Raw genomic sequence first — 13,010 nt, 5'->3', positions numbered from 1 at the left:
ATTTTTCAATGGATAGAGCTGAATAAGGAATGTTCTACAGATTAAGAACTTCTTAGAAAGCCCATACTTGGAAGAGCTTGAATGACAAAATAATATTAGGTAAAGTCCTTCACCACTAATATTTCACACTTTTAAGATCTGCAATTTGTTTTGGGTAACTACAATGTACACCTTCTCTTTAATTGGTTGATCAGTAAAAGATACCACCTAAGATGTTGATTCAATTCCTTCTTTTATTTCTAGCTAGATTCTCTCATTCTGTTGTCAGGTATGTCCCCTTAGAATTTTATGTGGATATTTTTAATGCAACCCCTTAGTTTTTTTTCTCTTGCTTCTGTTTGAACAAAGTATACCTTTTATGCTCTCTATTCCAATCATTACCCCATCAGATTTCAGTTATTAAATCATATTTTTGTAAGTTCTTGATTTCTGATACCTTCTGTAGGATTTACATTGAATCATTTGATCCATGCTTGACATGATTTGGATAAATATAGTCTTCCCATTTTTTATGAGTTTACAAACCCATCCTATGTCAGAATATGGGTCATGACTCCAGAAATGTAATTTCTTCCATTGATCATGATTAGGATGGATGTAGCTGACTATTTACTTTATGATCCTTTTTTTCCTCTTTCCTGTCTCTTCCTATCAGAAGAATGGATGAGAACATTGCAAACTTTTGGGTCTTAGGTGATAACATATATCTGCTATCACTGTTATTTGTTCTCACATTATTACAAAGGATGAATTACCCATTAGTAAATTTGATTAATCTTGACAAATAGTCATCACTTTCCTGATCTGTGCTATTAGAGACAGAATATATTACTGATCAGTAGGTCTAACCTCAGGCAATTGTACTTCCCCAAATTTGTTTCAGAGGCTCTTAAGATTTGAGTGAATTGAATTGAATGTAGAGAAATACATACCCAAATTATGTATCTGAACACTGAACTATGGGTCTTCCTAAGTTACATTTCCTGGTCTGAAATTCATAGGACTGAAGCAAATGGAATAGTTTTTATACCTATTTATAAACAAAGTACCATAGAAATCACAAAAAGAAAGCATATATATGTAATAAAAAATACTGCTGTATTCTGAAGACAAAAACAAATACCTTTTTTTCTCAGAGACTACATGCTAAAAATTATATAAACAACTTAATTGAGTAGTTGGGAAGAGGATAGAATGGAAATGTAGAAATTCTTGAACAATTATTGGTAAAATATAGAAAAATGAATGACAAAATAATATTTAAAAAGAAACACCTTGAAATAAAGTAAATAATTTTTACCAATTATTCTTTAAATATTATACTTTAGCAAACTCTTGTTCTTAACAGACATCAAAATCTAGAGTGGGTACTACTATACATTTATATAATAATAATAAAAATAATCCTGTGATGATGCCTTTAACACCATCAAACAATATTATTTGCCTATTGTAGGTCCTTAGGAAATGCTCAATAGGTGAATAAAGACGCCAAATGCAGTCTAAACATCTGGCTGACTATGCAACCAACCATAATAATAACTGTAAAATCAACATATTTTTTTGCATATAAAAAAATGAATAAATTACCCTATCAATGTTTCCATTTATTTCTTTACAAGAAAAGGTAAAAATAAGATTGGAACTGGCTTTTCTATAATTAGTGGGTTGGAGTTAATTAATCTCAGAATGAGAGCTAATCTAAATTGTTTTATTCTCTCGACTCTAGAGAAAGATTTCACCATGGCTTCCTGGCTTCCATGCCAGCACCTCTTTTAGAATTGTCAACTGGCAATCATGCATTGAAACAGAGCTAAGAGGAGCTTACATTTCTGTTTATTCTCTTTTTTTTTCCTTTGCACCTTTTACTATTCTCCTCTTTCTTTCATTTCACTTTGCATTTGATTTTATTCTTATAATAAAAGTTCTCACTAAAAATTATACGTGCACAAAAAGAAAAATAAATAGAGCTATGAGGAGCTGCTGTTTATTTCCCATTTTTCTCCTTTCTTTTCCTGTCTTTAACGGTCCTTAACAGTCAAAGAGCTCTGATCTCACAAGTAGGTTTTTTTAAAAAAATAAATGTCACTTTATTTTACTTGGCAGAAATGTAAAGGTGTTAACGTTATTATTTTCAAAAGTAATGATAAATATATCCCAAAGCAAGTAGTCTAGTGAAAATAAGGACCACATTAGCATTTAAAGTATGTAAAAACATTGAGGAATTTTATGTCATTTCTTTAAGAATAGCTGATCTAATTAGCTCTATCTCCAAAATGTGTACCTAGCATTTTTATATTATCATAACATTTTGCTTAGACTTGACATTTTTATTCTGGCAAGCACTGTCTGGAGAGCTCTCAATAAATAATACATTTACAATTTTCTGTAAATAAGCACTGGACACAAATCGTTATCCTTACTTACAGCTGCCCCTCTCTCATAGTGATTTTACAAGTAAGGTGACTATTCAGTCTAATGCAGTTCTCCCAGTGCTCCAAATACATTTTCATTCATTACCACAGTCACTAGCTCTTAAAACGCTTTTAGATGCCATGGCAGAACAGCAGGAACAGCAGAACAAATATGACTAACTAAAACCAAAGTTCATCTCCAAAGAAACAAGAGGTTGTTCACCAAAATAAATTGAAGCCTGACATATAAGGTCAATTTATATGCAGTTAATCCACACACAGACTAGTTTCTTAAAGAATTTTTCATTTCTAAAAGCTGGAAGTCATTAGAAAGACAAGATTACTTGTTAATTCTAAATTCAACTACCAAATATATTTTACTCTGCTGTGGAAATGGATTGTCACATCATAACACTGTTATCTATGCTGTCAAAATTTATTGCAGCGAAATATTCATTTTCTCTTTTGCTAACCACATTGAGTTGAAGGTGTTTCACATGTTTTATAAATTCACCATTTTCTTTCTCTTCAAATTTCCCTCATACCTATGAGTTATATTAGTGATTGATTAGAAACTATTTGAAAAATAGTTGAAGAGTATCAAAGATATTTGACTGAACCCTGGCAAGACCAAATGGCTTTGGGTGCAAGAGGTTTTAAGATTTGGGACTTTGTCATCTTTAATTCTGGATGGGATTGCAATAGTCCAGATGGATCTGATCTTCAACTTGGAGGCTCTCCTGCTCTTATGCCTCCTGCTCAAAGTGCTGGTTGCAGTTATGGCTAGGAGAGCCTTTGCACAACTTTGGGTTGTGCACCAGTTGCAGTTTTTTCTGGATCAAGAGTCCCTGCAGTCAGTTATTCAGGCCCTATTCAACTAATGATTGGACTATAGCAGGGGTCGCCAAACTTTTGGACCTTAGGGACCACCAAACTCATAATTTTAAATCCTGAGGACCAGAGACCCTGGGAAAATCCCCCAAAAAGTCTGCAGGAAAATTTCCCACCCCGTTTTCCTACCAATTGATTATTCTTTATTTGGGGTCACAGGATATGTCTCAGCTCCCTTCTCAGGTGGAGAGAGAGGGAGAGGGAGAGGGAGAGAGAGAGAGAGAGAGAGAGACTTTGGGCTTCATGCAAGGAAAGCAGCAGAAGAGCAGAAGTTTTTCTTTCTCTCCCCCAAACTCTGCCAGAAATTAGTCTTTGTGAGACTTGTCGCACCGGCACAGCCTCTTGGAGCAGGATGCCTTGCAGGGTCCCAAAGAATCATCTTGGGGGAGAAAAAGAAAGACTTTTGCTGCTTTCCTTGTGTGCAGCCAAAAGCAGAAGAAGGAAGTGGAAAGAAGCAGCCCAGTGGCCAAGCAAGGCATGTGGGGGTGAATGAGGCAAGTTCCCCCCCTCCACCCTTTCCCCCCTCCCCTCACTACCTTGTGTTGTTCACAATGCAAGCCTTGTATTCCCATGGGCCATGTGGACAGTGCAGCCTTGTGTTCCCACACAGCCTGGATTAGTTAGTTTACTTTATTGTCATTGCATTTCGTACAATGAAATCAGACACACATCCTTCACATTAATTGCTTTGAGGGGTGCTTTGGGGATGACATTTCTCTGAGGACTACCAAAATTTTCTCGCAGACCACCAGTGGTCCCCAGCTCACTGGTTGGCAATCACTGGACTATAGCACTGCACCCTACATGGGCCTACCTTTGAACAGCATTTGGAATCTACAACTGGTGCAGAAATTAGTGACATGGGCAGTTCTTTGGGCCCCAGCAATGGCCCATGTAACTTCACTGCTCAGGTATTTAGATTCTACTGGAAAGTCAGGAGAATGGAATCTGTCCTCACACTGGGGCCAAGATGTTTCATGGGGAAGCGGGGTGAAATGGCAGAGAAGGCCATTCCCCTGAATCCCACCAGCTAAAATACTCAGAACAAGCCTTTCTTGCCAGCACAGGTGAGGTGGGACAATCCTCCAAACAGTCTGGACCTTTACCATGAAGGGCTTTAAAGGTGATTATCAACATCTTGAATTGCACCCAGAAGCAGACTGGCAGCCAATGCAGCTGTCGGCCACTTAGCTTGGGGATCCAATGGCAGAGTATCACAATAGAGGTGATAGATCACTTAACAACAAATTCCACCTTCCCCCATCCTGCTTCTGCCCTCACCCCCTAATGTTCTGAATTTTGTATTTATTTATCTTTTTAATGTATACAGTTTTATTTTAAATGTATGTATTTTTTATTTTTTTTATGATTATAAGCCACCCTTGAGGTAAGATGGATGGTAAATAAATAAATACTAAGCAAATAAATAAATTGCAATCATAGATGGGGTGCAGTTCAGATATATAAAAAGGAGGGACAGGATTTGGCATTCTGGCTCTTGTGCTACTGACTGTAATGGCTCATTCTCTTTATATAGTCCTTCCTATAGAAATTTTCAATGCTTTCCAAATCATAAACTGAGCAGTTCTCAGCCCAAATAAACATGGATTAATTTCAAATTACATGTTTGGGAAACACTAAGGAATAATAAAAAGATTATCTTAATCATGTATTATTTATTATTTCATTTATATAATTTACATACCACACTTTCATTGTTTTATAACATCTAGTCAGAAAGAGACACCTAAACAATAATCACAGCCTTTGAATATTCAGCTATTTAAGGAAGATAGAGGAATGGTGCTTTCTTTAATGGAAACTATGTGGGTGGGATGTGGAGGAGACGAACAGGATGTAATAGTACAGCTGGTATTAAACCTAGATATTTTTCCTCAGGAAAGTTCAAGGGCATTTTTAGTGCTTGTCAGTGTTGATCATATATGTCTTTGTCTCATCCAAAAGATAAAAATCTGCTGCAACATTACTGCCCTTTATTGGCTGGTATTATGCTTCAAAGTACCCCCAGAACTGTCTAACAGCAACAAAACAAATAAAAAGAAACAGCTAGTTACAAATAGACTATTCAACTTTTTTCCTGTTGTTCTTGAAGATAAAATGTTATATGATTATTATACCAAACAGACAAGTGGACATAGTTACATTTTATAAAAGAATTCCTATTATGTGACTGTGAAATAATACTAAAAGATGGCCTCGAACACAGAAACTGGAGTGGATACCTATTTATAAAACATTTCATTGAAATATGATATTACAGTGTTCATGAGAATCAAGAATGAAAATGAACATTGAATATGGTCCCTGAGTAGCTAGGTCTTGGGAATGAGCAGAAATGAAATGCTAAGTTTCCAGTATACCAGATGATTAACCAGCCTAGCATTCCATATTGCTAGAGTTACACTAAGGCAGGGAAATCTAACCTCCTAGCCACAGATAAGCTGCGCTAAGTATTATTTGTAGAGACTGGATGACATATGATAAATTAATGAACGTGGCTAAATACGTTAGATTATCATTTGTGTATTTGATTTATACTCTGCCTTCCTAACCATTAAAATAAGGAAGTATTTTTTTAAAAAAGCTCAACGTGACACAAGATGTAAATTATCATTTCAAAAATATTAACTGCAAATTAATTTAAACATACAATTGATTTAGTAAATATAGAGAAATTATGTTTACACTCTATTACATAGAAGCTCTTCCTAATGACAATAAATTAATAGGGATGTCTTTATCATATGGCAAAATTTCCTCCTGTTTGGAACAATGACTATTTAATTCAACCTTCCCAAATATGTTGCCTTCCAAATCTGAAAGATACCTGATAATAAAGGTTGCTCTAATTCCTTGCAAGCCCCATACTGGTAGTCCTCAACTTACAGCAGAAATTGGGCTTGTAATAAGCTGTGACTGTCGTAAAGCAGTTGACCATGCCTGATTTTATGACCTTTTTTTTCCCCAATAGTTTTTAAGCAAACCCATTATTTCTTATTGGACTGGTTCTTTTAGGAAACCAGGAGTAAATTCTGTTTTCAGGGGGGGATGTCATAAACCAGTCATGTGACTGCAGGATATTGAAAAAGGCCATAAATGCAAACTGGTTGTCAGGTGCCCAAAATGTGGCTATGTGGCTGGGTGAGGAGAAGCAGATGTTGAAACTTCAAATCTGGGTCATAAAACCCCTTTTCTGTTGTAAGTTTGACCAGTTGCTAAGTGTTCATAAGTCAAGAACTACATGTAAAACCTCAAGCTTCATTTTTACAGTATAATGATGGCCGATTTTCATCTCTGAACATTCAGGATTGTTCTGATCTTTCTGCAAAGACCCTAATAACACTCTAAATTCTATGCAATAGTAGGGAATCTCCAAAAACTTGAAAGTCAAGCAGCATGAAGGTTTAATAAATTATTATTGTTTTAATATACAGATGGTTCATACCTTATATTTCAACAGATTTGCAATATTCCGAATGAAAGATATATTTTGAAGTAAAGATATATTGTATCAATGAAGCCTTCAGATGAACACTCAAAGCAGGTCTAAAACAGTATGCATATTATTCTCTCTTCAAAGGCCGTTACATCAGAAATAGAAGCAGTCAGGAGTATTTTATAAATATTTTTTTAAAAAAACAGTGGTCATTGAATTGACAAACATTCAAAGATCTTGCAAAGAACTGACTGAGTTGAAAACTCTCCAATCATAAAAATGGTAGTTGCTTAGACAATGCTGCTAATCAGTGTATTTTCTGCTACACAGACTCCAGGTGCAGTACCCATTACAGGGGATCTTTTCGGATCCATTTTTTTACAATAAGAAAAGACCAGCCTCAAAGAACAGTTTAAAATGAGAAAGTCCTAGGCTGCTATATTGCATATAACTATAGTCACACAAAAGATATTCATCAGCAAACCAAAACTCCAATAGCATTCCAAAGGGACCTTCTAAGAGATTTATCATGAGAGCAAATTCTCACATGATCACAAGCAGATACTAGATCAATCCACTATCCAAACAAAAAACAGAAGCTTTCATTCTGCTCTAAAGAGAAGGATTTCAGGTGCAGGAACATGAGATGGGTGGCTATACAAATTTAATAAATTTCTAATGTTAATTAATCAAAAAAAATTATAATCTCAAGAACCTGTTAATCCATATCTAGTCCAGTTGGCCAGGAGACAGCAGATATTTGAAAGGATATAAGGGCCTACAATGGATGATCCAAAAAAAAGATACCACAGTGGAAATACAAAAATAGTTAAAACTTTTTTTATTTTTTATTTTGTCAAACATCTCTGGTGCCACACAAGTGGGATACTGGTCATTAATGATAAAATCCCAGTAAGGCAAAAATCAAAATTGGGTCCTTTAGAGGGGAAATCATTTTATTTAGTCATTTTACTTTTATGTCATCACACTTCATAAAATTCAAGCAGTAGCACAGGAATATTATCACATTTTCTATTTTGCCACAAAAGCAAAAAAAATCCTTAAAGAGAAATACATACGGATATCTTGCTCAGTTTGGGGTAAATGGAAAAGAGATCAGGAAATAATGCTAATATAATAGAGAATGATATTGTTAATATCACACTGAGCTTTATTTATCTCTGTGTAGATGATAATGGATATCAGAATAGAAAGAAACTAAAAAGTCTGTAGTTCAGTCATTTAATACAGAACAATAACCATGGGTAATATATGATTTTACAGGTAGCCTCTTCTATTGAGAGTGATTTATGGTTGGTGTTCTGGTCTCCTAGTTGATTATATTTTTCCATTATTATTATTATTATTATTATTATTATTAATCTGTAAGCTGCCCAGAGTTGTGGATTCAGGAGATCTCAAAAAGTGATAAAATAAACAAATGGTTTATGGCTTTGTTATGGAGTTAAACATTACCGTCAATAGTGGAACCAAAGTGAGCTTCTGGTAAAGAAATTATTTAAGGATTTGGGCATGCAGGCCAATAACTTTAGATACAGGTTATTAACTGTGCCTGTGCTTGATGACAGTAAAGAACACCTGAAAATTACGTTGTAAGCAATTTTGGATCCCCTTTCTAATTTGAAATAGAGTCTATGACAGAAAGTGGAACAAGCTTTTTGCCTGTCTTGCCAACAAGTTGGGTCAGCTTTCACTGTCAGCACTTGGGCTAACAACTGTGTCACAATATCTTCACTGCAGCATGCCACTTTCTTGTAACCTGGGAGCAATGCACTTTGGTTGATTTTCATTTATTGATTTATATTACCCATATTTATATCTGTTGAATTCATGGTCAATTCAACAGATATCAATATGAGTAAATAAATCAATAAATACAATAGATAGATAGATAGATAGATAGATAGATAGATAGATAGATAGATAGATAGATAGATAGATAGATAGATATCTTTGCATTCATGGTCGTGCCGCATCTTCATGGTGGGTGTCAGTTCACTTCATGTATGGCTCGGAGGGGTTTGAAGTGGGTAGTAATGCAGCTGCAGTGCGGCTTCTGGTCCGTGGTCGTGTCTCATCTTCTGTGTGGGTGTGAGTCTGCTTTCTACGTGGAAGTGTGGTGGTAGCATCTTGTGTGCCCTCGTGGATGTGGGTCTGGTGTCATTCTTCATGTTAGGTACTCATCTGTTCATGAGGGCGGGTTTCCAAATGGCTGGTACACCCCCACTAGCAGTTAAAAGGAAGAAGCAGCTGCAAGCTCACATTACTCTGAGAAGCACAGAACCGAAGACACAAGCCTGAAGATGATGAATGAGACTTCATCGAAATGTTGCCTAGATACTTCCAATCTTATGCGGGAGAAAACCCGAATAACCAAAGATTCACATAATAATACCCGCGAGAACCTCAGAAAAATGTATGTATGTATGTATGTATGTATGTATGTATGTACATATATATATATATATATATATATATATATATATATATATATATATATATATATATATATATATATATATATATCCCATTCTGTGCAAGACATTGGATAGTATTTATAAACTCAACTAATGAAAGATGTTTATTCTAGTTTAATTACATTTTAAATTTTCTCAGTTATTTTGGGTATATTAAAGTTGTGTTATCTTACACTAATCAGTATCTAAATATACCCACCAAATTAAAATATCTTTCCTGTTCAGTGAAAAAAGACTAACAATATCTGAATATCTGAAGCATAATATCTGAGAATCCTGCCATTACTTACTGTAATTTGGTCTAAATTCAGGGTCTTTTTCCAAAATAGGTATTTGAATTTTCTCATTTAAAGAATACACTCAAGAATATGAAAATTAAAGGAGTAATCACTAAATACTTTCAGAATTATATGTATAAATATGTACACATGTTTTGTATTATTGATTACTGAATCAGTTTTCATTAGAATACAATTGAGGCAGCATGTTAAAATTCGAACATTTCCTCATCTATGACTTTTTGAAATGTCTCAAAGAAACCAAGTGTCAGTGGTGTAAATGGGTACTTATTGTGGGTCAATACAGCATTGCAGGCTAAATTATTTGAAGTCCAAGTAAGTTAATAAAGGAAAATAGCTGATTCATATATGAGAAATCACATGGAAGTTATTAATACATATTAAGGGGGGGAAGAGGTAGATGAAATATTGTTTAAATTTGAAACACGAATCTTGGAAATCCATGCATTAACTGCAAAAATGAAATAAATCTTAGCAATGTGATGCTTAATTTGAAATTTAAAAGTTTCCTCTTCCCTCAGGATGCTCCTCTAAAGCATTGCATGCCTAAACAACTAGAAACAAAGATAGTTTTTTCCGTCATGCCATCACTTTGCTAAACATATAATTTCCACTGCACTGTTTTATGCCTAAAGATATCTAACCACGTAGCAGGCCTGTATTACTATTAGTCCCTCTCATCTTTCCTATTACCTTCTCCTGTCGGTATCTTATGACTATCACTTTGTTCACTGCGTCATATAATTTTAATTGTATCTTATGGTTTATGATTTATCGCATTGTTGCTTGTAGGTATACTGAGAAATTAGGAACCGGAGACAAATTCCTTGTATGTCCAATCACACTTGGCCAATAAAGAATACTCTGTTTTATTCTGTTCTTTAAAAAAGCTGAGTCCAAATATAAAATTAAAGTTAAAACATTTATCATCTAGCCATCAAAATGAAGGCAGCAACTTAGCTGGGGGAAAAAGCTTAAACATGAACTTCAAAATTAAATTTAAAGACAGATGGCTGTGTAAAATCTGAGACATTATCACTGTTGAGAAGTTTAAAACACCTATACAGAACATATTTAACTATGTGTTTGTCATATAAACTAAGCCAAAAAAGAGATGTAGAATCTGTCTTAGATCTATTCCCGTGTATAGTTCAGTCTACCCTTACTTATAAAGTTTCTGCTTCATTTTTTTTCAACTGCAAAATTTAAACATACTGAATCACGTCAAATCTTGCCATTAAAATCAATGGGCCTGAGCTTGTGATCGGAACAGGATCCAAAGACATCAAAAAAGTCTTTCCCTAATGGTTTCTATTTGTGCAGGATCCCACTCCATCGTAATCATCTTTGATGACTGTGGTTTACCTGATCTGTAATCCAACAATTCTAAAATATGACAAGGCTGAAGTTCTACCAGGGGTCATTCGTAGCAATACTATACTAGATACTATAGATACTATACTATACTAAGATACTATAAACGTATGTCCTAAGGGGAATATCTTAGCCAATATAGGAGGAAAACACAAGTGGTTTTTTTCTTCATCATCATCCAGAGTTTCACAACTGAACTACTACCCAAAAAGCAACAACATATTAACTGCAATATAGATTACCAATAGAATCTACTTACTCAAGTACAAAATCATATTCTGGTGATAGTTTATCCATAGCTGTCAAAAGCTCCACAACCCTCACTTCATTTAAGGGCATTTTGAATTTTTGGAAGCTTATCATTACGCTCATGGCAAAATTTTATAAACAGTTCTCATTGGTATATGAGAAACCTGTCCCCCAAACTGGATAATCAGAAACTCCGATATAGAATATCTGTTCTTCGCTTGCATTCCATCCCAAATCCAATCAGCCTTGGCCCAGATCTCTTCAAATATTAAGCACAGATTATAGAATGAAACAAATATACTAAGTGAAATCCTGCACCATTAAATAAGATTATATCTGACAATCAACATGCCATTTAGTCTCTTGTGCACAAATCACAATCAGAAATTGTCTAATGAATTTCTCAGTAAAAATATATGTACAGAGAAAGAGAGCGGGGAGGGCTTTTGGGGTGTGCAATTTTTCACAGGTCCAGTGAGTATGGATATATTCAGATAAACATAATACACAAAAATCAGTAGTGGTTCTATAAATAGGCATCAAATATACATTCACCTTAATATTTAATTCATCATTTGACTGAAGGACAGAAATTAAATATACACACATACACAAACACACACACAGAGGTATATGCATATTTATACATACATACATACATACATACATACATACATACATACCCTCCTGTTCAGTTCTCGTCATCTCCTCTAGTTTCTTCTGTTTCAAGGTGTCCACCACATCGGCAAGACTTCCTTTGCGGCGTTCTGGAGTTCCAAAATTAACACTGGTCATTAGCTCATTGCGATCACGACCACTTTCTTCGGGCTTATGTGGTGAGGTAGAAGTATTTCGGAAGGAATATAAGGAACACAATTTATTGTTTTCTGACTCCTGTAAAGAAACAAGACAATAATATAATATTTAAAACATTATAACAATTTAATACATTATAACTGTTACAACTCAAAAGCAACTGAATAATTTGAGATATTATACTAAAATAAACTAAATTTTTAGTTACACTTTTAGTTTGGTTGTTGATTCTGCAGTATGCATTTGACTAGCCTCTGAAGAAGAAAAAAACATGTATTTTTCATCTGAGTCTTAGCCCATAAAAGGAAGAGTCCAAAGGCTCCAAAAACTATTTATTATGATTCAAGGGAACTAGGAAGTCCTTAAACTAGAGAAACTTTTTCACTCAGAATACAGTTGTTATGTATCTTGAAATAATGATTACCTGAGCTTAAAACTTAGAATTCCAACATGTTCTCTCTATCAATTCTTCCACAGCCTGATTAATTGGTGAAACACCTCCTCCCCCAAATACACAGAGACTCCATTTTCAATATAATTTGTAAACACATGGTCTGAGGCATGGGATGAAGAACACGCTAGTAATAATTCTATTCAATCCTCAAAATCTTCAAAATTTCTCAAGCTTTGCCTGTGAGCTAGCTCAGCTATGGTTTTCTTTTCTAGAGCTTTTAAAAACCAGTATTTGGAAGCTTTTGTTGAATTCCAACCGTGGCCATCTAGCACTGAATGTGGCACAGGTATATGAATTGCTACCAATGAAAATTCAGGTCTATGGTGTAGTTCAGTAAGTTCATTCCAACAGCATATGAAATCATATGTTCTAGAACTCAAAGAGTTAGATAATTTAATATTATATATGTATAATGCAATAATATAATATAATAATGTAATGTAATGTAATATAATATAATATGCATAACAATATAAATGTTCCTTCTATTTCGAAGAATAGTTTGGGGATAAATTAGGGGGGGAAATTGGACAGAATTTAAAACCTAAGTTTCTTCTG

General features: G+C 34.6%; 1 protein-coding gene across 12 annotated transcripts in view; it reads right to left on the bottom strand.

Moving 5' to 3' along the window:
- The window catches only part of SOX6 (SRY-box transcription factor 6), a 465,066-nt gene that overhangs the window by 240,759 nt on the left and 211,297 nt on the right, over positions 1–13,010 (bottom strand). For all 12 annotated transcript variants that reach the window (XM_087921050.1, XM_087921045.1, XM_087921043.1 and 9 more), the window contains one exon: positions 11,866–12,076. In XM_087921050.1, the coding sequence (XP_087777176.1) occupies positions 11,866–11,977 (112 nt within the window). In that variant the 5' untranslated portion in view covers positions 11,978–12,076. The remainder of the gene's footprint in view (positions 1–11,865; positions 12,077–13,010) is intronic.

Source organism: Pseudonaja textilis, chromosome 1 (assembly GCF_049901715.1).
Source record: "Pseudonaja textilis isolate UNSWEBS1 chromosome 1, rPseTex1.2, whole genome shotgun sequence".
Classification (NCBI taxonomy): domain Eukaryota; kingdom Metazoa; phylum Chordata; class Lepidosauria; order Squamata; family Elapidae; genus Pseudonaja; species Pseudonaja textilis.
Note: the sequence above shows the minus strand (reverse complement) of the source record. Positions and strands in the feature narration are given on the sequence as shown.